Source organism: Liolophura sinensis, chromosome 7 (genome assembly GCF_032854445.1).
Source record: "Liolophura sinensis isolate JHLJ2023 chromosome 7, CUHK_Ljap_v2, whole genome shotgun sequence".
Lineage (NCBI taxonomy): Eukaryota > Metazoa > Mollusca > Polyplacophora > Chitonida > Chitonidae > Liolophura > Liolophura sinensis.
The window spans coordinates 8,349,971-8,375,474 of NC_088301.1; the positions used below are offsets into that span (position 1 = coordinate 8,349,971).

The window sequence follows — 25,504 nt, forward strand, 5'->3', positions numbered from 1 at the left end:
ACATGTTTCGTGGTGAAAACAGTTCGCGTTCACGGTTGAAGTATACAATGGTCTATACAAATTTTTGAAAAATGAGACAACTGGACCTGGTATATAGTGACAGAATTTGAATATAATACAGTTTTACACGAGTGAACAAATTTTACCATGTTGAGGTACATTTACACGAGCTAATTAACATTTTTTCAATACTGTGTCCCAGGTGTGTGATAAGTTAAACCTGAGCCCTCCTTTGCGGTTGAGAGTGGGATTTTTAACCTTTACGAAAATGACTTCCTTAACCCCTCTTTCAAACCAATGGGGCTCCACAGATAAAATATTTGTTATCCCCATTAAAACTGTGACCTGATAACGTAAATATATCATATTCAAATTTTGTCACTATATACTGTTACGATATTGAAAACAGCAACAGAAAACAGACTCAGTGACTCAATATTACAATGTAAACAATGCTTTATATATAAAATGAGACGTACAGTTTTACAGACAGTTCAACAACAACAACAACATACACATCAGTATTACCGGCCTTTACAAGTTTCCAGTTCACCTTTGCATCCCAAGGAATGTATTCCAGGAAATCCAACGTAAAGACCATGGGATAAACACACAATTCACAAATTGTCCTAGACAGGTACTTCGCCAGGTTAGCGAACACGAACACAGTACACAGGTTACACAGAACTGGAACAGTCAAGCCTTTGAATGACGTCACACCCGCAGAGCACAACACAGGGTAAATACAGGCATGGAGGTATAATCCACTTTAGAACAGTTTCCCGCAGAAACTCACAAACGAGCCGTTCAGAGACGTGGAGTAATGTCACCTTGTGGCAGAACGAACGTCCTTTACAAAACTGAAAACTTCAGTTTAGATTCCTTGACGACCTTGTCGGTCAGGTGAGGTCAGCGTGTTAAACAAATTACACAGTCAACACTGTATAATCATAATAAAGATCCGAACACCAATAAACGTGACTTCCGCAGAAATTCACATAAACCAGACATCAGTACTACTGTGGTACACAAACGGTGCCGGCATAAAAATCTGTCCTCCCAAATGAAACTGGCATCACCAGCTCATATAAATATAATGGACTCGATACGAGAGCGTCGCACACTCTCCTGGCTCCCAGTGGATGCAGCAAAATACCTCCCCTCTGCACAGAAAACACGGCTTATATACGCTCCAGGTGGATTCAACTATTTTTAGACACAGAATTAACAGCCAATGTACAGCCAGTTAAATAAACAGAGCCTTGAACAAGGTGCTTTCGGCCAGGTCCGCGCTGTACATATATAACAGGGCCTGTCATGCTTATAACATATAACACAAAGGTCCACAGACTAACAGTACATGAAGACGTTAAATAGTCATACATAACAATACCAGGTCCAGTTGTCTCATTATTTTAAATTTGTATAGACCCATTGTATACTTCAACCGTGAACGTGAACTGTGTTCACCACGAAACTTGTACATTCTGGTTTGTTCGCCTTGTTTTTGTATAAACAGGAATTCATTTTGTTTAACACCTTACTCTGTTGAAGGCGATAGGTTGTCGCCGCAACGTCAGTAAATAATATACATTGTCCAGAAGAACAGTTTTATAATGTTATCTTTTATAGTCTAATGTATACCATAATACGACGGTGAACTTGTTATACGGAATTTGAACCACATTCTGTATTTTGATTGGATATATCCCGACGCAGGGATCATCCAATGAAACTAACGCTTTATTATAATTTTTATATTTTTATTTTCTTAGATTTCTCTCTTTAACCAGCATATTGACTTTTTAAAATTAATCTGTGGCCTACAAACCAAAATACCTGTATATTGTTGGCTTAATACATTCTCACACCAATAACGTGTTGGAAACAACAATCAACACAACACCTTAAGCGATACCTCTATGTGACTCGCTCATCGCCAGGGTAACCAATGAAACAACGGTCTTACAAAGCCCCTGCCAAAATAACAAAGGGATTGAGCCTGCGACCTCATTGGCCCGGAGCCGTATTTAAACTAGTTTCATGAACAAAAATTGTTTAATTGAAACTGAAGTATGGAATCATGTATTGCCTTGCTTGTTAAAATCCTAGGCTGCCGATCATCCCAAAGGTAAATAGCCATCCATATTTATTAAAGTCCCCCTCTCCGTCGACTTTTCATTTACGATATGGCGACCACCTACACGTCGGGCATGGGCAGCAAGGATGAATGAAGAATGAAAGATGAATACATATGCATGTACAATTTAACAGTTCATGGCTAATTACACGAAATTAGTTATTTTAATTAGTTATTAGTGTTGGTTAATGCAGGAAACCAACAACGTGAGGTAGACACGAAAGTACATGTATGTGTAATATGTCAGAAAATTATTGTAATTCTTGGAATTTCATTTTGTCAGAACGCAACTCAGTTCTCCTCAAGTATTCACATATGAATTGTCATCATGTGTGAACTCACATGCATCAGAGACTGTGCGGTACATTAAATTGTGTTACTGGAAAATCAGTGTGGGCGTGAGTCAGTTAAGTCTTCTCCCATTTCTAACACAGTACTTTGTTTGTGAAGCTTATCTCTGGAATTGGAACCATTAGGAGCACGCAATACTAATAACTGACATATATTTATATATTTTTATTACTCAATAGAAAAAATCATTCTGCATATTTATATCAAAAATAGATATTTTAATGAGAAAGACAAAAATGTATACAGCATATGCATATCTAATCTATAAAACCCGCCCGCCCCCTTTCCCACCAAAACATAAACAAAAACTACCGCGAATTAACTCTGGAGCTGTTAAAGAGACGTTTTTGGGTATGGTTACAATATTTTTTGTATGTTCCTTTTACGCTACACATTAAACCGATACGTCGTGGACGTATCGGTTTATAATACCTTATTATTATAATTGTCGTAGTATATCACTTGCTTTTTATACATTCGTGCATTTATTCCATTGAAACAATATTGGCCCTGTTAGAAGGTTGATGTGAAAATAAACGTTAGAAAATTGTCATATATTTCTTTAAAGTATAATGCAGGGAATAAGCACCATTTATTGCCAAATTGAAGACATATGTTTTTCATTTTTCACCACACTTACTAAGTAAAATAGCAAAACTCTTTATGATATTCTTAATTTCTACATTAGCTCTTCATGTACATGTCGGATATTATCCCCTTAGTGACATTCCTGTGCTACTTTGCCATAGTGGATCATATCTGAAGATTAATCTGTTAAATTCAACAGAATATTATGCTTTCTAGTGAAATAGATTCTAGAACAAATTTGTGCTATGGTACTGCTTTGAATTACTTTTTTGAATAACACAATTAACCATTACAAAAAATACATTTGTTTGAATAACAGACGAAGTTGCTCACATAAAACAAAATGGTCTGCAGCACTTACATGGCCTGTTATGCCAGAAAACATAATATTCTGCCAGAGTTTAACCAGTAACTCAAAGATTTGTGCTTTCGTCTCCAAGGTATGAGGCATTATGTATTCCATTCACGGTGACGTCACCGTTTGCGATGTTTACACTTGTAATAGCATGTTTCTTCTCTGTGTGACCGTTTTCTTTGGTTTTATTTGCATCCATCTTGGCAAGTTCCTTCCTGGATAGCCCGTAGACAATCCCCGCCCCAAGGGCGTCTCCAAGAACGTTAACGCTGGTACGGCACCGATCCCTGAAAATAATGTGTTCCCACTGGATATTAATCGCACGTAATGTAGGGTTAATACATTGATTTTATTATTTTTGAGCGATACACCTTAGAACTGTTCAAGAGGAGATGTTTTAGGAATAAAGTGATTTACTCCGATTTTCCACAGGAGTGGATGTAGGGCACACCTAAGTATTTTTGATAACTGTTACTTCGCTTTGTTTTTGGGCCTTACGCCTCAGCGTGTATATCACTGCAGCTCACTGTCATGTAATTTTAAAAATTTAGCAGTTTTTAGGCAATTTGTGTACAAGGAATGCCGTTTATACCATTACAGCATTGTGCTTATTATACGGTAAAATGACTCTAAAATAAATCCGAAATTCAGGCTGGTGTCATTCCACACTAAAACAATTCTGATGTTAAATCCTAAATAAAGGATACATCTAGCGCAATAAATTCATTCCTGACAACAGATTAATTCGTTATAACCAACACTCAAAAAAATTAATCTGTTAATTTTAACATAAAGTTTGTTGTCTGAATGAAGCTGGAATGTATTCTGTTATTGCAGCAGTTTGTTATGTTAACGCTCATATTTTATTAATTTCACACAAAGATTCTATTAGACTAATGGGATATTGTGTTGAATGTGATGTTATAATAACAGAATACATTCTAGCATCACTGAGTTAACCGAATATCGGTTAAACTTAACAGATTAATTTTTTGAGTGAATGGATTAATTCGTTACGAGTAGCGGATATGACGGATCGACATGCGATCAGGGGAATTCGGAACAAATTTTTAAATGCATAGATCCAATAGTTAGTTCAAAATTTCGGGCGAAACCGCCTTCAGGCGAAAAATGGCCCGAATTAATACACTTACAAGAACCAATCAACTGCCAGAATAACTGTCACGTCTTCCGTTGGCAGGCCAACTGCTGTTAAAACGATCACCATGGTAACAAGGCCGGCCTGAGGTACACCGGCGGCTCCAATGGCTGCGGCTGTAGCAGTTACACTGTCCGGATAAAAAGAAAAAAGTTAGTGCAAGCTATTCCACCAATAATCGGTGGATCTCCGTATACCGGAGCAACCCACTCAACGTAGGGGCAGCCAGAGGGCATGGAGCTAGTTTATGTCGTAGTTCAGTCATTTTTATTTGCACTGGTAACACTGCATGGATGTAGGCGTTTTACGACGGCAAAGAGGTTGGGAATTGGATTGAGAATGTGATTTATTTGTTTATTTGATTTGTGTTTTACGCCGAACTCAAGAATATTTCACTTATACGACGGCGGCCAGCATTATAGTGTGAGAAAAGGGTATTTAATGTCGTACCTATATAGGTGTGTATATCTACTTGCTTAGTTAATCGTTGGCTTACGCTGCCCATTTCACTTTTCATGATAGCGGCTGTGCATGTAGGAGTATAAGAAGTCGGCCCAACGTGAAGAAAACAACCGCCCTTCGCTAAAAGTACATGACAAACCATCTGATTTAAAGCCTCATCAGAACGAGAGAAGAAGCATGTGAGTAGCGTTGTCAGTTCTGAATAACGAAATATTTCCCGCTTCCCGTAAATAAACAGGAACGTGCATTTCATAGGTGCTTAAAGTCGCATGACCCTTATTTCCGATTTGTTGAACATCTCCGGGGAAACTGCAAGAAAATTACATTATGTAAAATGCATGCAGGCCCCTATGTCATGCTCAAGGCATAAAGCTAAGTTTTTTTCCATATAAATGTTTTGGTATGAGATTTTTTTTGGTATGAAAGTGGTGGTTGAGAAATGTACGGTATGAAAACAAAAGCCTGAAATTAAGTTTTTGTCCTAAGACTTAAGTGCCATTTGCCGTGAATCACGGCGCTCAGCGATATCAATGTACACTAATATAGTAGGCACCAGTACACCTCAGTGAATATCTTATGGCTATATCTATTTATTTATATGATTGGTGTTTTACGCCGTACTCAAGAGCCCGGGGGCCAATAGAAATAAACCAGAGATATTCCTATTTAATATCTTTAAGAACATCATCAGTGGAGTTTGTCATCATCGGGTGAGGGAAACGGTATACCTATGAATTTTAGTTCTGAATTATTCATTCAAATGTCGGACAAGGTTGAATGCAAATTTCGGGATGACCTCAACAAGATTCAAGTGCTAGGAATATAAAACACCTGGACGATATTGGTGTGTCTCGCTGGTTATCATGACAACATCGTAAACAGCCTGTAAACGCTTGTAAAATCGTATTTCGAGAAGCATCAACGGGAACTGGAATACCTTCTACTTTTTCAAATAGTATGTACATTTTATTCTGCTCTTAAGAAATAAGAGTAGCGTTTCGGTCCACTGACATTCGCTTTAGTGTCAGTATCGATGGCAAACCAGGTCAGACGGTGTCAGGATGACGGCGTTACTGGACCACAGCCTCATTTGACACATGAAACACGTATTCTTTGTCAGAGGGTATGAGCTCAGGTCTCGTGAAACTGTACACCAGGAGCATTTGAAGATGTCACCCGTGATGGTCAAGGTCATTACTTCTTTAGTGTGGAAACTACTGCGGTCACGGTGATGAGGTAGGCAATGGAGTCAAAAACACAAACAATCTGTCTCAATCTTTGTTTCTAATAACACTTCATGCACAAACATTCTCTTTATCTAGAGTATGTACAACAAGATTCTAACCAAAACCAAAAATAAGTTTACTGATGAATGCTGATTAAATACTTCTGTGCGACGGCACAAGTGGTGAGGATAAGCCAAAACAAGATTATATGTATGAGCATCTAACCGATTCCGAAGGTCAAGTTTGTCTAGCCCGTTCACACGAGCAAAGTTAAACTGGTTTAACTTACGAAAGTGTATTTGAACCAGTTTGACGTCGCGCGTGTGAAAGCAAAGTGGGGTCATTTAATCCGGTTTATTTGCCCTAGCTAGCGACGTGGCTTTAAGTCAGTTTCAGGTCTTGAGCCGGTTTATCTGTGAACGGTACCTGGATTAAGTGCTCCTGGTACGTGGAAGTCAGAGTGACGTCGTAATTACCAAACGTGTGAACGGGCAAATCCCTGAACGGTCAAAACCAGCTTGCCCATATGGTCGTGTGAACACACGCATTTTTACAACTGGCTTCGATTTAAACCGTGTGAACGGGGTATATTGACACCAGTGATGTAAAGCAAGCATAGAGAGTGGCACATGCACTGTAAGGAGTAAGAAAAGCGCCCGGGAATCTGAGCTTTCTTGCCCTGGCCCGAATACAAATTTTTTCACATGACATAATCAGAAAAATGGTTGTTTGTGACACCTGAGTTGACTCTAGGGGCCATGAGCCGATACTAACCTGACAGTAATGACTTGTCCAATAGACAACGCAATACCGTTAATCTGGGCGATGAAGATAGAAGCGACAGCCTCGTACAGAGCCGTGCCGTCCATGTTTATGGTGGCTCCGATGGGTGCGATGAACTTGGCCACTCGAAGGTCGACGTTGTTGTTGTGTTCCAAACAATTCATGGTGACGGGCAGAGTCGCCGAACTGCAAACAAATGCGGGAAATAAGATTTTATATCTCCACACTGGCAAGCTCTAGGTTTATATCTGGCCCCAGCCAGGTGTAAATAAACGCACTGTATTTAAAGATACTTATACAGCGCTTAAGTGAGTCAAGATAGAGAGCCAACAAATCTTTCTTTTCTTTTAGCAGTAGGCGAAAAAAAAAACCGTGTATATGTTTGTGATGATCTAAAAGTCTATATAGCTTGATTTTCTTAACAATTTATATCACCGGAAATTTATTAGATTGGTTTTTACCCGGTGGGTTTACGCTGGAATATAAGCCCAGAGGGACCGCATTATTGGCGCTAATTCAAATTAGATGAATACAGAATATGGTTTTTCTTTGGTAAATTCCAAGACATAAACCATTCCATGCCAAGTAGTGTCCCACGAGAACAATATTGGTGGTATTCAAACTTCGATGTGTTTAACTCGCCACGACATGGCTAAAATATTGCGAATTTGGCGTTAAGTCACAATCATTCATTCAATGTGTATAGCATCCTCTAATTGCTAAGAGCATAAAATTGCTTGTTTAGTTTACCTGGAAGCTGTAGCGAGTGCTGTGACGATCGCCTGCACCATGCCGTATATAAACCGGTAAGGGTTCTTCCTTGTGGCGATGAAGTAAATAATTGGAAGAACGATGTATCCATGGATTATCAAACCCACGATTACGGTCACGCAGTACAAGCCAAGCTGCGTGAAAACCACTTCCGGGTCATCCATCTCCACCATCTTGGCTGCTATCAGAAACAGAACTCCTATCGGAGAATACCTGAGAAGAATAAATGAGAAACAATTAAAAGACAACGCTAGAACGCACACGGTTATGATTGGAGGAAAGCAGTGCTACATGGAGAGACCTGATGGACATGTTTATCTAAATTCATATTCGATTCAGCCAGAGGTGGAATAGGCTGTGTGGAGTACAACTCTTAAGCTGATGAAGCCATTTACCCTCCCGTCATTCCTTACCCAAAGATTTACTGAGGGGAAACAGCGGCTATGTCTTTAACTTTAGGCAAATTTATCTGCGTGTGTATATCATCTAATACATAAGGATTTATTTAAACATTTCAACATAGATACCATACATATGAGATATGAAGGTTTCAAAGATAGTGTAAATGCTTACCCCTAGGGGGTAACGTTGCTTCTAAAAGAAGTAAACTAACAATCTGTTCACATCGCTGTCTCCACACCGTTTTTTTACTGCATTTTTAAACTTGTTATACAGCGGTATCTGAGGCAAACACGTACCAGATGACAAGGGTGATAAGTTGCATTGTGGCGTCATTCAGGGCTTCGAAGAACTCAGCAAGAATTCGGCCTTTCTCCTTCATACGTGAAATGATACAGCCAAAAAATAAGGAGAAGACAACCAAACCCAAGACGTTCATTCCAGGTTTCGTGACAACTTTTGGTTCATATTGTTGTGGCTCCTCTGAAACTGAGATGACATTTAGGTGCATCGTCATGAATAGTTTTCTTAATGCAGATGCTAAGGTGATATTGCATCAAAATTTTTATAGGCCCACATGCCGAGTGAATTGCATTTTCCACAAAGCGCAGGGTATGGAACAGCTTGGTACACAGGTTTCTGTTTTCTTCCGGAATGGACAAGGTATTTGTATTCCCCCGTTATTTTTTATGTTCGTGGGGACTGGCATGAAGACAAGAAAGTAACTGTGACAGCTTCGTGGCCGTTTGCCCATGCTGAAGTGCCTTTCATCAAAGGCGTATATATATGTGCGTGACACGCGCGAAAGTTCGTCAGTTACATGCCATAAAACGGTGGTTTACCACGTCCACTCATAAAGCTGACCGACAGCGTACCGATGTGGTTAATAGAAAAAGATGCCTGTTTTTTAATCACTAAGAGACACGAGGTGTTGGTTCAAATCCAGCTCCAGACATGGAATCCTCGAGATCTCCCCACCTCCATAGTTTTAGTGGCCTTAGTGCCAATGCTGCGTTTACTTGGTCTTACATGCAGTTCGCTGATAATCATCAACATAACCTGGGCCCATCTGCACATCACATACAGATAAAGTTCGTCAGTAACTTGCCGTTATGCACTCCATGCGCAGCGGTTTCCTCCAACATGTTTATTTCTTTCTTTATTTATTTGATTGCTGTTTAGTGCTGTACTCAAGGGTATTCACTTATTCCACAACAGCCAGCATTACGGTGGAAGAAAAACGGGAAAAGATCGCGAGAAACCCAAGCTCGACCGGGGAGAACTTGACTTGAACTCACAGATCGCATTGGTGAGAGAACCCTAGGAAATTGTGCTGTGCGACCACGCCTCATAATAGTAAACGCCTTTTAATAAGTGAAATATCCTGATGAAAAATAAAAATAACCTATGGTCCATTTTATTGATTCTGGCGTACGATATACTACATTTGTTGACTGTATCCAGTCTGTTACAATAACCATCAATATAGTCGATAGACATATATACACATATATATATATATATAATGTGTTGTGTGTGTATATATATATATATATATATATATAATATATATATATATATATATATATATATATAACCTCTGGCTGTACAGTTTGACGGCGATGTGGAAACTTTCCTTACTATTCATCCAAAAGCCTGTCCGGGGTAACTATCAAAATAGAAGGCAACTGAATAAAATATAAAGGCTAACCTTCTTCTGTCTCATTCGTAATATTGTAAGTGTACATGGTGATGGCTGTGAGGTTTTCGGGGTCCATAGTCGTCGGCTCTGGCTTCTCTATCGGAATTTGATCCGTGATTTTCTAAAATGGAATAAACATCAAAATTGTTAGCAGAAATTCTAACATTTCTTTTAGCATAGAAAACTAAAAAATGTGAATATGAATTTGGAGGGAAGTTGGGCGGGGGGGGTGGGGGGGTGCATATGTGGGGGGTGGCGAGGAAGTGGTGGTGGCTTGCAGTGGACCCTGTTTTTGTTGTGTGCAGTGTTATATTTATACAACAGGATTTCCTGAGGGTCTCATTTAGTGTTTCTTGTACCATTTGGAAGTATCCATATCAATCATCTGAATCTGTACTGGAAAGCAAAAGCAATTTCTTTGAATTATGAAAATGCTCCGATCTGCGTTCAGCAAGTTATTAAGAAGTTGTACCTATTGTTTTGGCCATAAAGAACACTTCCAATAAAAGATGCCACTCACCTTTTGGAAACATGCTTCGATTAAGTTGTCTGGAAAACTAACTCTGTAAAGAAAAAGAAAAGGAGCCATTTTGTTTATTTAACTAAAAGAAAGTGCTCCTCTTGTTCAAAAGGCTTTGCTGTAGTGAAAACAATCCAGGTAAAAATAATGTCTAAGATCACTCAGCAGGTAAGGAAAATTACATATACAAACACACCCAATGTGTTAATCCATTAGGCTGACAGCTCAGTGAGGAAAATTAGAGGCCTGAAACTTCTGGAACAAGAAAAAATAGCCGATGTACGGTCACACACTGGGACACATGCGCATTCAAAAACTGCAGGCCTTAATCTCGGACAAGATGAGCATCATCAGGATTAACATGAACAAAATGACAACATCCTCAACACTGTCATTGGGTAGAGTTTCTCTTCCAAAAAGACAGACAACTCCAAAAGAAATCCCTGACCCAGGACTGGAAATTGAGAGCGGTCTAACAAGCATAAGTTTTTCTTTCTCAGACTCGGCATTATCGTGTGGTGCATCATGTGATCAATACTGATGGACGATTTTGGCTTTCTCTGCATTCTGGCTTGATGCGATTTCTTTACGCCACTTTAAAGCTTATCACACGTGGAGACAACAACGTGAACAACAAGAAACGCTGCATATATTGTTTTATAGACTATACCTTTGTTATTTGGGCATTTCAGAATTTGTACATTTTGTGATATGAGGCCTCCATTTGAAAGTCCTGAAAATTGATACCTAATCGTGTAACACGATTGTTTAAGATACAGATCAAGTACTGATCTACTGGTGTCGGTAAGAACAGAAAAACTTCAATGTTTTTGCATTTTTAATATGAGTCCGGTTGCCTTTTAATCGGCCGACCATACATGGAGACGTCAACGTAATATGTCCAAAAATTAAGGATGAAAGCTATCTCTCAAAACAAAAAGTTAACTGGAAATTGGCATGGATATACGCAAGCAACGTTTAATGTACATTGTATTTTGGTGTGACGGTGCACAGTTTTAAATGATGAGATCAAAACTTGACTGTAAATAGCTCTCCTCCATTCTGTAGACTGGCTTTTTAAATATCCGTATCCTGAATAGAAACCGGAAATAAACATGTAAGTGGTACGTATATAGGGTGTTTAAATTATCTCCCTTTTCACGCCAGTCTGTGGTGAAAAACAAGTTATACATGTACCACCACTCAATGAAAAAATATTAAGATTTGTCGCCCCCTTATTCGGAGCATGTTTTTCTGTTGGTGGACTATGTATGGGTCTGCAGCCTTGAGAAGCACATTTTACGGTTTACCTGAACTATACTTATAGTTCGTATAGTACGTATTAAATAACAAAAATATGCATATTTGTATTACACTGAATCGCCCCTTATTCACGTTCTATGAAAGTTACATTAAATGTAAAACGACGCCAAATCCTTCAGCGGAGCTAAATAAAGCCTGGTGAATATATTATACATAATATGTAGGATTTTGATTTCATTTTGACAGACAGTAAATGGCTCAATGCCACCTCTCACTGTAAGTCTTTTTCTTCATACCATAGCCCCCTTACGGATAGGGATCGTGAGTTTGAATACAGGTTCTGCTGGGTCAGTTTTGTCTCACGAAAGACATTGAGTGCGGGTTTCAGTGAGGAGCGTTGTACGTGTAGTTTCATTCATTTGATTGTTGAGTAAAGGAATACTATGGAAGCCGGTTAAGGCCATCATATTTGTCATCGCACTATCATCGCCCGACGATAGAACGAAGTCATTTCACGATAGCGTGAAGCCATAGAACGTGGAAACGAAGCGGAGACAACATAATGCGAGTATCGTGGCATGGCCTCGTTCCATCGTTTTATAATTTCATGGTATTGCTCCTTCGCTTCGTACACCCTTCTCCTGCGACAGGTGGTGTTTCTGGTGCATAATGCTTTTCTGTTAGATACATGACTCAATTGCTGTTAGCGCTACAGATCACAAAGTGTGTCACACTGGTCAAGTTTAACTGTAAGAGAGGAAGTAACCTTGGACGATTTGTAATTATGATGTGTGACAAAACATCAAAAATGGGCCTCAAATTTATATTTTCAATGACTGCAGCACATCACCTAAAATTAGAGACCGCGGACAACCAGACATTTGAAGTTTAATTTGTAGCTACAGACACTTCTTGCGCTTCATGGAGGTGAAAACAGTTCATACAAGGTAATGTTTCAAGGTGACAGAGATCTGGTCAGCAGGTACTTCCCACAGATCTGCTAACAGTGTTAATACATACTGCATTTGTGCCTTCATATAAGATTTTGAAAGATACTCTTCAGGTAGGGCTGAGTACATGTATCTTACATCTTACACTCAGTACAACCCCCTGACATTCAGGAACCCTAGGAGTACATGTATCTTACATCTTACACTCAGTACAACCCCCTGACATTCAGGAACCCTAGGAGTACATGTATCTTACATCTTACACTCAGTACAACCCCCTGACATTCAGGAACCCTAGGAGTACATGTATCTTACATCTTACACTCAGTACAACCTCCTGACATTCACGAACATGTATCTTACATCTTACACTCAGTACAACCCCCTGGCATTCAGGAACCCTAGGAGTACATGTATCTTACATCTTACACTCAGTACAACCCCCTGACATTCAGGAACCCTAGGAGTACATGTATCTTACATCTTACACTCAGTACAACCCCCTGACATTCAGGAACCCTAGGAGTACATGTATCTTACATCTTACACTCAGTACAACCCCCTGACATTCAGGAACCCTAGGAGTACATGTATCTTACATCTTACACTCAGTACAACCTCCTGACATTCACGAACATGTATCTTACATCTTACACTCAGTACAACCCGCTGGCATTCAGGAACCCTAGGAGTACATGTATCTTACATCTTACACTCAGTACAACCCCCTGACATTCAGGAACCCTAGGAGTACATGTATCTTACATCTTACACTCAGTACAACCCCCTGACATTCAGGAACCCTAGGAGTACATGTATCTTACATCTTACACTCAGTACAACCCCCTGACATTCAGGAACCCTAGGAGTACATGTATCTTACATCTTACACTCAGTACAACCTCCTGACATTCACGAACATGTATCTTACATCTTACACTCAGTACAACCTCCTGACATTCACGAACATGTATCTTACATCTTACACTCAGTACAACCCGCTGGCATTCAGGAACCCTAGGAGTACATGTATCTTACATCTTACACTCAGTACAACCCCCTGGCATTCAGGAACCCTAGGAGTACATGTATCTTACATCTTACACTCAGTACAACCCCCTGACATTCAGGAACCCTAGGAGTACATGTATCTTACATCTTACACTCAGTACAACCCCCTGACATTCACGAACATGTATCTTACATCTTACACTCAGTACAACCCCCTGACATTCAGGAACCCTAGGAGTACATGTATCTTACATCTTACACTCAGTACAACCCCCTGACATTCAGGAACCCTAGGAGTACATGTATCTTACATCTTACACTCAGTACAACCCCCTGACATTCACGAACATGTATCTTACATCTTACACTCAGTACAACCCCCTGACATTCAGGAACCCTAGGAGTACATGTATCTTACATCTTACACTCAGTACAACCCCCTGACATTCAGGAACCCTAGGAGTACATGTATCTCACATGTTACACTCGGTACAATCCTCTGACATTCAGGAGCCCTTGGAACCATAGTTTGGTCTGATCCTAACAAGCCTGAGATATATCTTCTTTTTGTGTTTGACGTGCATGTTAATTACTTTTCTTCGCAAAATGATGAATTATTATGGATGAAAGACATGTTTGCAATATACACCTCTACAAATGCACAGCTTTTTGATATTGTAACAATAAAAATTCACTATTGCTGATTTGTTTATCTTTTGTTTAAATATTTATAATTTTCTTTTAATCAGTTATTTTGCAAATTTTTATATATTTTTTTTGTAACCAAGACGGTCGACAGATTGATATAAATTTGTCTACGTCATTCGGCAATATTTGCACTGTTAAAAATCAACTTTTTATTTACACGCTCAAATAGAGAGCGATAGGACAGCATGGCGTTAAGATTTATAGATTGGGCTGCAGAAAAACTCACATCGAAGTTTTTTCCTTTTCTCATGCGTGACAAAAGAAAGTGCATTGCCTGTTAGGTGTCTGCTTTGTGCCAGCCGGTGAGTGGTGCACACTGTATGACATGAATCATGCTCCATATCATCCTGCATAACAACTGCGTATAGTTACGTCAGCTTCTGGATCCGGCTGTAGATATCTTAGCTGTCCAGCATCCACGGCGATTATGCCACGGCAATGTTTGCACGTGAATACTCAACACACAACTCTTTAGCTTACCGCCAACCTCTTGATATATCCAAAGTCTAAACAGGTCAATTTTACCTTGAACATCTAACCTACCTGCGATCACTGAAACGGCCGTGGAACAATACATGGCCTAGTATGTCTAATGTACCGTCAGAAGTATACCACGTGGGGACATTATTTACGTGTAGAACCCATCCGTTATGGTATTATTTTTAGTTGTCAGTATCTTATGTGGGATACAAAGTTTCCGTTATTACAGTATTCTTCACATGTGGGTTTACAGTGCTTATTCCTGTCTTTATTATATATTTATTCGTTTTTATGTTTTACGCTTGAAGTCACTGAAGAATTACTTTGTTGGTTTTAGTCCCAAGGTTACACATTCTCACACACTTGAAAAACATTAGTGTCGTAGAGCCGGGCTTAATTGTTTAGATCCGATCGGTTACTCAACTAGTCAAGTGCCTAGTGATTTGCTAGAACAAAATTATCCTTTTTTCATTTAGCCGTTCGATCCTGTAGACATGCCACAACGAATTAGGTCTTAAATTTCCACCATTCAAAAAACCACCACAATTCGATGCTGAATCTAAGTGAAATTTTCCTGAACGAAAGAACTCCAACAATCAGTTTGCTGGTTTCTCTGCATGGGTTTTTTTTGTCGCTTTTATAAATGATAATTTCGGCCAAGCGATTCTATTTTAAATATGGCAGCCACAAAGCTGCTCAAGGACATATAATTGCTGCTTATATATACTGATATAAGTATATGATGATGCCTAACTGGAACACCATAACCAAGACACCATTCATGAACCCGTTTTTTCAAATACTAATACTAATAGCAGCTCTGCAATGTTATCCTCGAAATTTCCCAGTGAAAGACCACCCGAAATAAGTTAGATTCAGTGGAAATAATATTGGAAGTTATATCCAAAATTAACACTATTGTGTTTTTGAATAAAATTCTATTAAGCCTGTGAATTGTGTCATGGGCTTTGTGAAACATATTGATAATGTTGGATGTCAGAGGTTGCGAAACTGTTCTTGTGCTTTTACATGCTACTTCTGAGGAATCAAGTAGGATATTTAAGAAAAAAAAAGAGTTACGTTATTGACATCTAACTCTGCCCAAAAGCCTGCCTTAGAATTAAACTTTAAATAATCTACACATGAACAAAAGTAGTTTTGGATATACTTTTCAGTGGTATTTTCACGGACGCTCTGTTAATTTGGAGGCAGCCTTTTATCTTAAAAATCTTATATACATGACCTTGACGCAAAAGTCAAACTGACCTGATCAAGTCGAGTAAAGCGTCGGCCGTGTTGACAACCTTGGATTTGCCACTTCGTGTGATACTGTCTTTGTCTCCATGGTCACCAGGCTTTATGGAAAGGACCAGAATAATACCCATAATGACTGCGAACAGCGTAGTGGTGATGTAGTAAACGATAGCTCTTAGCCCGATCCTTCCAGATTCCTGAAGGTCCAGCGAAGCCATGGCTGACACTAAACTGGACACGATCAAGGGTAAGATCAGCATCTTTAACATCTGCAGCAAAATATCACCTGGAAAGCGCAAGTAGAATATGTCCCGCTTGGTCAGTTTTGGCTCGACGAATCGCAGTCCCCAGCCCATGCCGATTCCGACGGCCATAGCGATGATCATAAGGATTAGCAACAGATTGCTCTTCACACCTTTGGCAACCGCACGTTTGCTACAACCTCCCATCTTGGCGGTGACCTGATCTCCACAGTGGCTGAAGAAAGACTGAATTTGCGGGAACCTGAAGAAAAAACAGTTAAAGTTGCTCAATCTGACAGACAGGAACTATGATATTATCTTTACGTGTGTGTCTGTCTTCTTTTGACAATATAGAAGTCTCGGCTAACGCACGCCTGCAAGACAAGATCATCTGTTCTAGGAGAGTAGTAACTACGATGAAACCCAATAACTGCCGGTAGGAACCCTCATGGTTAAGCATAATTTCCTGTACTGTCTAGAGCTATACTCGTTTTACACTGAACTTAAAAGTTTTCATAACAAAACATTATTTCCTTGTTTAAGCTACACGCGTCAGTATTTCAGACAGGGAAATGATTAGGTTCAATCAAAAACACAGCTTGTCAAGTTTGACTGAAATAGTTATTCATTAGAATAACATTTTATTTGAAATAGCAATGGTGCTTGAAATGAAAGTAGATCTTGAGTTGGACCGTGATAATATAAATATAAGGTGAGAGGCAAACAAACCTCCAGGAGGTTATGTTTAGAAAAAATTGACCGTTAGAGACACCTCAGTAAAGCAGTGGCACGCAAGGGGCGGAGGTGGAAATTCACAACGTCAAAGATGCTGAATGACGTCCCAGGCCCATTAACACTGTGGTTTCCAAGAAAGCATCAATGGAAAATAGCAGCTTTCTGACTAATCAAAATGGCAGTGATCTACTTAACATTCATCCCATGCCACCAGCGCAGCCTAACCGTTCGCTGACCCCGTGCTATGCCAGCGCAGACCAGGGCGAAGTGTACAGTCTACAGAACATTAATTGCATCTTATTTAGCTACTGCACATTTCATTACAATACTTATAATTTGTGATGAACACAACACCATATAAGATAAGAAATTAGGACAGAATCATTTGAAGAAAAGTAGTTAACAGTTCACCGTGATGACGGAAATATGCACAAAATCTTTTACAGCCAGGTAAATCAGGAACACATAAAACTTCAGAAAAGCGAAATGAATTCGATACTCTCCAATGTTAATGAAAAGAATAGAACAGTAAAGAGAAAAGCAACAAACCTGAGACGATTGTGCGTCACTGTTATTCAGCTGTTTGTCTCCCGATGTCTTCAAACTATTATAAATTTAGACTTTGGGTTATACCACTGAGCATTTCTAAAAAAGGGAGGCTACAGTTGAAATTAAATCACCTTTTTTAAAATTATTTTCTTAAAGTTCATTGGTTTTGATCTGTAAAAGTATGCAAGAAAAGGTGTTTTTGTGGCAAATTGGAAATACCAAACACTATATTGGGGATCTCATCATCAATCTAGGACGCGTTGTCTCTTCTCACCCCCAACCCCCTGGTCGCAGTACAGTGGACCTGGCTGTTTGTATTGGGGGTTATTGTGCTGCGAAGCGTGTCCATCATGTACAAATCTTGATATACAAATAAAAGCTTAACGTTTCAGCCTTAAACGCTGTCTAACAGCCCCAGTCGTTACACCAAGAAAGTTATGTTTAGCTTTACACATCATGGGACACAGCGTAAATATAAAGCATGTCACGGTCTACATTACGAGCTACCAGCATGACACGGTCTACATTACGAACTACCAGCATGACACGGTCTACATTACGAACTACCAGCATGACACGGTCTACATTACGAACTAATGTAGCCTCAATATCTTTCTTTCATATAAAAATTCAATTTCCTTTTCACCGATAAAGTCGAGAGCATTTCTCACACGTACTTGTAACAGAAGTGCTTTTTGTATAAGATAAGCCGATGTGATTGCGCTGTGAGACAAGGTCATACAGGTGTAAAAACTATTTCGCGCTAATGGCGTTTTCAATAGCAATAGCTCTGTCAGTGTCATTTTGTGCTTTTCTTCTCACTGACATAGGAATGAATTGCGGGTGTGTATGTATATGTATGTATATGTATGTGTGTATGTGTGTGTATATATATTTATATATAACCATGCGGATACAAGAGGTTTAGGTACAGAGAGGTATTGAGATGTTCTTCCTTTTCTACTTTCTTTCTGGTGAATAAATCAAATCAAATCAAATCAAATGAATGATTCTTCAGGGTTTAATACTGACATAGGGAAAGAGGTAATGATGTCATTCTACCGACACAAGCTAAGCTATAAATATTCTCAATAGCCGATCATAGAAAGAATCATATTTCGAAATGTGAAATTGGATTGAAGACGAAGATTAGATCTAACGTGAACTTGATGTGTCGCTGGAAAGCTGCTTTTTCTCGTGCGCCATTCATGACTCACAGCCAGAGTGGGTCAGACTGAACGCGAACGACATGTCTACCTTCGCTGTTAGTTATTCGCTGACCACTAATTGACAAGCGGGTGCTTATGTGTATGCATTGTAAATATATGTATTTTTGTAATATATAAAAACTTAAACCAATTTATCTTGATTATTCTTAACTATCCATTTAACCTGCGGACTGTCGTGGGTTTCCCACTGGCTGTGCCCGGTTTCCTTCCACCATAATGCTGGTCGCTGTCGTATAAGAGAAATAGTCTTGAATAGGGTGTAAAATACTAATCAAATTAATAAATAAATAACTATCCATTTTAAATAAAGCAGAACATCGAAGTCACCCGGGCTCGAACCCGTGACCTTACAGTCAAAACCATATGACTGCAACAGTTTTCGTAAAACAGAAGACAAACTTATGGTTTAAACTATGAAGAAAGTCGTACAGATCTTTTCTACATGGTTAGAAATTTTGTGCAAACTGTGTTCTGGAGCACAACTTCCTTCATGCCTAAAAAGGATAGAAATGATCCAAAACTGCATCAAACCCATATGAACACTAGAGCATTTTCAGTTGGGTGTATAATCTATAACAATACCCAACTTGTTAATAACACTTATACATTCATATATCATATGTTTCTTAATTGTAGAAAAAAAATGTAGGAAAATATTATTATAGACTGTATAGACTGAAGCGATGCCCGGGCATCTCCATATTCAGGTGATGTTTAGATCAAAACGTTCTTATACCTCGCGAGAAAAGAATCATTTACTTAAGGTCACATTCAAATTTTTTTTACACACAAAAAAACCACTGTAACATAAAACAACACATACTTTACTTGGAGACCAGAACGTATTATTAGCCATGTGTCGAGACGGAGTGCGGTATATAAGAATTCTCCTCTGAGCGTGAAGTTTTTTATGCCACGTATACACTTAATAAGCCGCTACATACTAGACCTAGTTGGTCTATATTCTGGCGCCTGCATGCATATCAACTGTGTCGTGAAAGTCAACAATATGCGCGGTAATTATTAATTTGATGCTTTGTCTGTTCGTCCATGCTTGGAAACGTACCCGGTAATAATGGAGTCATTGTTACCAGTGAAAAAATAAATAAATACTTTCATTTAAAATATTTATCGTTAAAATAAAAGGGAACAAAAATATTTCGCGTGTATGCAGTACACGCTGTCTTAGCACCGAAAACGGGACCTTCATATATAACTAAGCACGAAGCCAAATTTTAAAAAAGGTATCTCTTGACCATAAGAACAGAATTTAGGGGACAATGTTTGTGTTGTAGTTCTTTTCTTTAACAACCCTGTTGCCACAATTTCCAAACAAAGCTCAAGTTGTGTATTTCGGATGGGCCAAAATAATTTTCTTGGAGCATTAGAGAGCTCAATCATTGTAGAAAACCCACTCACAAAGACCTATCACTCGGACCCCTACCGTTATCGTTAAATGAAAAACTTTTGAGTATACGTCCTCAAATGTCAGTCAATTATAATAAATTAAACGGTTTTAAGCTACGTTTCAAATTTGTAAACGGCCACAGGAATGTACAACATATTAGTGGGACTACTTCACTCATCATTATTTTCTTTTGTTTTGGACATAACTGCAATGAATCATACTTAAGTCCGTTGGCCTATAAGTCATTCATCAGTTATGTGGAAACAAACTGCGGGCATAGCACAAGGCGGAACAAACCACGTAAGCCGTGTTTGCTAAATCGAGGTTATTCCCGTTCAGAACTAATTTTGTCAAACCCTGCCACAAATTAATATGCATTGCGCAAGTCAAGTGAGTAAGTATGAAAGTTCAGGCCGGCGAACGAAGCCTCTGTTCTCATAAGTTTAGAGACTCGTATAAAGTGTCTGCTCGACGACAAAACATGCAAGTGAGACAGCGCTAAGATTCCCACAATGCAACGTTCGCTCGTGGATTGCACATGTAAACAATGGAGGGGTTGCATGCGACATCATCACTCAGGTAGAACAGTAACCATTCAACCGTATTGGAGTCCTTTTAACATGGGCTGGTATAGTCGCAGTACACCGATATGGCTGCCAGAAGTGGGTCATACAACACCTCAATACAATAGACTGAAAGAGAATTATATAAGTGTAGTAAATCAAATACGGTCTTTCTTTCTATCGATAGTGTTTTATAAAGTATTCGTAATTCCTAACGATCTCTACTGCAGAACTGTAGTTACATGGTAGACCATACAATTACAACACAATATATAATGTATCGTGTCTGACATTTCAAGTTCGCGGAGAGGTAACTGACTAAAAAGAACTCAGGCTTTCTAAACACCGGAATCCCCGGATAAAACTGAACATTCGATTGTTCACTCAAAATCAGAGACGTGTCAGTAGACATCTGGAACTCTCAACTTTATGTAGATGCCGTCTAAAATAACTGCACAAATTTGTCGGGCTAGAAACCTACATATTTCAGTCCCTGTATGAAGAATCGGCAAGAGAGATCTTTTACTCTGTCTCCCATCTTGGCCGTCTTAATAGTCCAATGAGTATGGTTGTACGTATATGCATGTATGTGTGCGTGTATGCATGTATGTGTGCGTGTATGCATGTGTGTACGAGTGTACGTGTTTGTTAGCTTCGGGTTTTACGTCGTACTTAACAGTCATAAGAGGACGAGGAGTTATTCGGTGTGTGGAGTCTTTGTGTCCTCTTGTGTTTGAGTGGTTTGTTGAACAGGTGTTTTATCCGACCTCAGAACCCCACCTGGCTTATATACATAGCTTTACACAACGATCCGATCTCTGCGCAGTATGAAATCGTGTCTCAGCGTAATTGTTTTATTCAGTGTACATTTGTTTCGCCTTAAAATTAGGACAGACGTGAAAATGTTCCGCAGTCAGATACTGACGTGTTTATATATATATGTGTTGAACTCGGCGAGTTCCCTTTGACATTTACGGACAGATGTGTTTAGCTCTTGCTTTGAGAACAAACACAGGTAGCTCAAAAGCAGTAAGGAGACATAGAAACTTCGAGAAGGGGGTCTTTACATACATGTATAAATATATACTTGGGAAACTATAATGTTAGTTTCTACTGCTGATATCTGACTATGGTTTGTAAGGGGTATTGAAATTCAGCTTTTTTCTGAGTGCAGTGACTTTGACAACTAACGATCTAAGTCAGTATCAATCAAACAACAAGAAACTGCGTTGAATATTAATTACGTCTACACAATCAGTGATTAATGCGTGATTTGAGTAATTTTAAATCTGTGGTCAAGAAAGGGACCGAACTCTCCCTTCGAGTGTCTTCTAAAATTCATTAAACTGATGTACTGCTTAATGATAAAATTTAAACGGCACCATTTAATATAATGCATTAATCAAGTTCGACTTACCTTACCGTTATAAATCTTTCCCTGTTGTGTGACAGCCTAAAGGCTTAGTATAATACAGGACCTAGAGAAATCTGGGCCAGGTAAATAAGGCGTATAGCCACCGTGTATATGTACCCGTTGTACCCTGTTGACTGTAACTAGTCTAACTGACTGTAGAATAGTGTGAAACCTGTGTTCAGCTTCTCCAAAGGGTAAATATCCTGCATCCTGCATGACTGGAAAGTTTTGCAGGTCACGTAATCAGATGGGTTGGGGGATGTTTAAACCGAGTGTGATGTCTATAAATATAAAGGAAAAGATATTGGCGATGTAGACTGCGGTTATTGAATTGCAGAAATTAATTGGTTTTGTGTGTGTGTGTGTGTGTGTGTGTGTGTGTGTGTGTGTGTGTGTGTGTGTGTTTTAGACCTAGTATACGAATGTCGTTTTTTCGGCCTGTATGTCCATGTGCATGCGCAAGGGTATAAGATGAGAGCTATAAGTATGAAGGCCACTGTTTAACCTGATCGCAGCTGTCAAAACATTATTGAGTACAGCTTAAAATAATAAAAAAGAATATTAAAGAAAAAAAATGCAATAACAAAACCAATACATGTATTTGAGAGTTAAGGATTAGGAACATAGACTTTATAATTGTTCTCTAATTATCTAAAATCTGCTGATTTGTTATTTAGTTGAAAAGGAAGATTTTTCAATGACATATGGCAAGCCTCATAAAAATGAGTCAGGAGTACATGCTGACGTCCCTCGTACACCCTCGGAAATCAGTGACCGCAGTCTAGTTCCGAGTTGCAATGAATGTAGGTAGGGTAGAGCGAATTTTTTATCCAATGACTGAAATCATTTCATACAAATTTATTTTGAATTTTATGATATATGTCAACTTTAACGAGTAAATCTATAGCAACACGTACATATTGACTGATTGATCTGTTGTGTGACGTCACATCCAAAGGTGTTTCTCTTAAATATGGTGGTAGTCAGTATTACTGGAGAAGGGAACAGGGGAGTACGAGCTAAACCACTGACCTTATTGTCGAACTTTCCAGACGTTGTAATATGCACGCACCATTGCTCAAAGGCCCTTCATTTCCTCCACAGCCGGTGATTTGATCGACTAAATACTGACCGGGTACACTGCCAAGAACCAAAGGAAATGTAGTGTCGAGTACGAAACAATTACGGATGCAAATTAGGCAAAGATTAAGTCACAAACGGACAGTACACTAATCTTGCTAAATTTTCGTCGCATGATTTGTTTTAGGTCTGACACGTGAGCTGTAAATTGTCCATTGATTCGAACAGGTTTCTGATAGATTCTATACACCACTTTCTTATTAAGGAAACGCCATGTTGCCTGAAACAAATAAAAGTGTATCATTTTACATTTTGTCAAAGACAAAATATGTTTATATACATTTTTGTCCGACCTGTACGCATTGTTCACATAGCAATGAAACACAAAAGAGAATACTACAATTACACCGTGTTTAATGAACCATGTCGGAGTGTTGACACTACACAGATATGTTTATCATCCTTAAGCAACTGTAAACAGTACTGTGGTGTTGAATGCTTTTGTATTTCTTTGGTCCTGGGGGTTTTATATACGTGTACTCTACATACTATTGTTGCTGTCGTTTCTGCTTCATTTGTGCATGTGGCCACACACGATATCGCTGAAATATTACCGACTTATATAGCGTTAATCCATAGTATCATTCATACCATTTGTATATGCTCACGACATTCTCTTTATGTCCCCCGCCACGAAAGTGATAAAGAGACTTGGAAATGCCTTTCAAATGTCCATGTCTGTCCATGTGATCTTATAAGCACCTTATCCGTCACATGTACGTAGGAAGATTTGGCAGCAACCTACGGATGTTAGTGGGTTTCCTCCTACTATAATACTGGCCGCCGTCGTATAAATGAAATATTCATGAGTACGGCCTAAAACATCAGTCAAATAAATAAAAGAAATACCCATACCACCATTCAGTTACCAATAAGGTTCATATTTACACAGGTCAGCGACAAGGCACTCACGATTAATTTAAGTCAACTACGTGATCCAGTTTTTCGACCATCTTGAATGTCCTGGTCGTGACATCTTTCTCTTTGACACATTAGCACTTATTAAGAATGACAACATGTCATACAACAACGGATGGATCTGTTCATTACTGACCATGTCATTCCCTTGTTGCTAGTTCCTCACAGTCAGGCATTTTGTCCAGTAGGCCTATAACAGGTTGATATTGAGGCATTCATGAACAACGCAGATGAATGAGGCCATAGACTAGAAATCAGATCGCACTAACTAGTCTGCGGCTTTAAGTCAGAAGATTATTCTCCGTGTCTTCCGGTTTTTCTTCACCCATAAAGCGCATAACTACGAATTATGTCGGGGACCACTATTAAAGTCTTTTGACTTCAAAAATTGGGGGTTAAGAAAAAAAAATTTCTTTCAAAAAAACGACAATACAACGGCGGCCAGCATTGTGGTGAGAGGAAACCTTGCAGAGCCTGGTGTAAACGCACGACCATCAGCATGCTGCTTGCAGGCCTTCCCACGTACGGCCGGAGAGGAAGGCTGCGTGAGAAGGGGAAGTATAGTTGTAAGAATCTCTGTTAGCACACCATACAAAAGACTTGACATACGACAAAACACCGCTAATGAACTTGTTGAACTCGATCGTGAAAGGTAACCTACTTCCTTTAACCAGGGTTAGATTTCACATGCGTGATGGCTTAGCTAGTGGAACCAAGTCAGATTTTGAAGGGGACTCCCCAATTATTCCCTTTATATTATGAGTATTTTTAACTGAGATAGATTCTTGTAGCAGCAGTGTCTTGAAAAATTATTCTCCCAATATAATCATTCAAGATGGGTTTAGACACCAAAGGAATGGACCATAAATTGGTGTTGAATGACAAAAGATTCATTTTTCTGCTTGACATGTTTCCTATCTACATTACGTCTGTAGTGCCAATACGTAATTACTGCTGAAAGCAATACTATAGCAATAATGTAAAAAAATTCAATTTAACCACACGCCAAGTACATAGTTCTAAATGTTAGTCCAGTGAGATAGGGGAAGTAGTTGGGATGGGAGGTGGGGAGGGATGGAGTTGTGAAGCGTAAAACAGCTTTTGTTTGTTCGCGATTGGAAAAAGGAATTACCGGTACAGTAAAACCACATACAATTTACCTGATCTGTTTACCTTTTACAAAG

General features: G+C 39.1%; 1 protein-coding gene across 3 annotated transcripts; it reads right to left on the reverse strand.

Annotated features, from left to right (window-relative positions):
• Window positions 1–434: 434 nt before the first annotated feature.
• Window positions 435–22,403, reverse strand: LOC135471920 (excitatory amino acid transporter 3-like). 3 transcript variants are annotated; one of them, XM_064751358.1, is made up of 9 exons: window positions 22,266–22,403; window positions 16,135–16,626; window positions 10,457–10,499; window positions 9,946–10,057; window positions 8,534–8,723; window positions 7,815–8,048; window positions 7,056–7,250; window positions 4,589–4,723; window positions 435–3,721 (listed from the first exon to the last, which is right to left on the reverse strand). In XM_064751358.1, exons 2-9 carry the CDS (start codon window positions 16,569–16,571, stop codon window positions 3,493–3,495), a joined length of 1,575 nt encoding a protein of 524 aa, XP_064607428.1. In that variant the 5' UTR covers window positions 16,572–16,626; window positions 22,266–22,403; the 3' UTR covers window positions 435–3,492. The 3 variants fall into 3 exon arrangements, with proteins under 3 accessions (XP_064607428.1, XP_064607429.1, XP_064607430.1); XM_064751359.1 differs by having other exon boundaries at window positions 22,271–22,398; XM_064751360.1 differs by lacking the exon at window positions 22,266–22,403 and adding an exon at window positions 17,649–18,122.
• Window positions 22,404–25,504: the final 3,101 nt, after the last annotated feature.

Bases quoted from the DNA above. Each gene is read 5' to 3' on its own strand.
- LOC135471920 (XM_064751358.1), bottom strand. From the start codon at position 16,571: ATGGGAGGTTGTAGCAAACGTGCGGTTGCCAAAGGTGTGAAGAGCAAT. The intron at 8,049-8,533 runs GTACGTGTTTGC...TATTCTTCTCAG, and splicing joins CTTATCACCCTTGTCATCTG to GTATTCTCCGATAGGAGTTC. The intron at 4,724-7,055 runs GTTAGTATCGGC...TTATCCGGACAG, and splicing joins GGACAAGTCATTACTGTCAG to TGTAACTGCTACAGCCGCAG.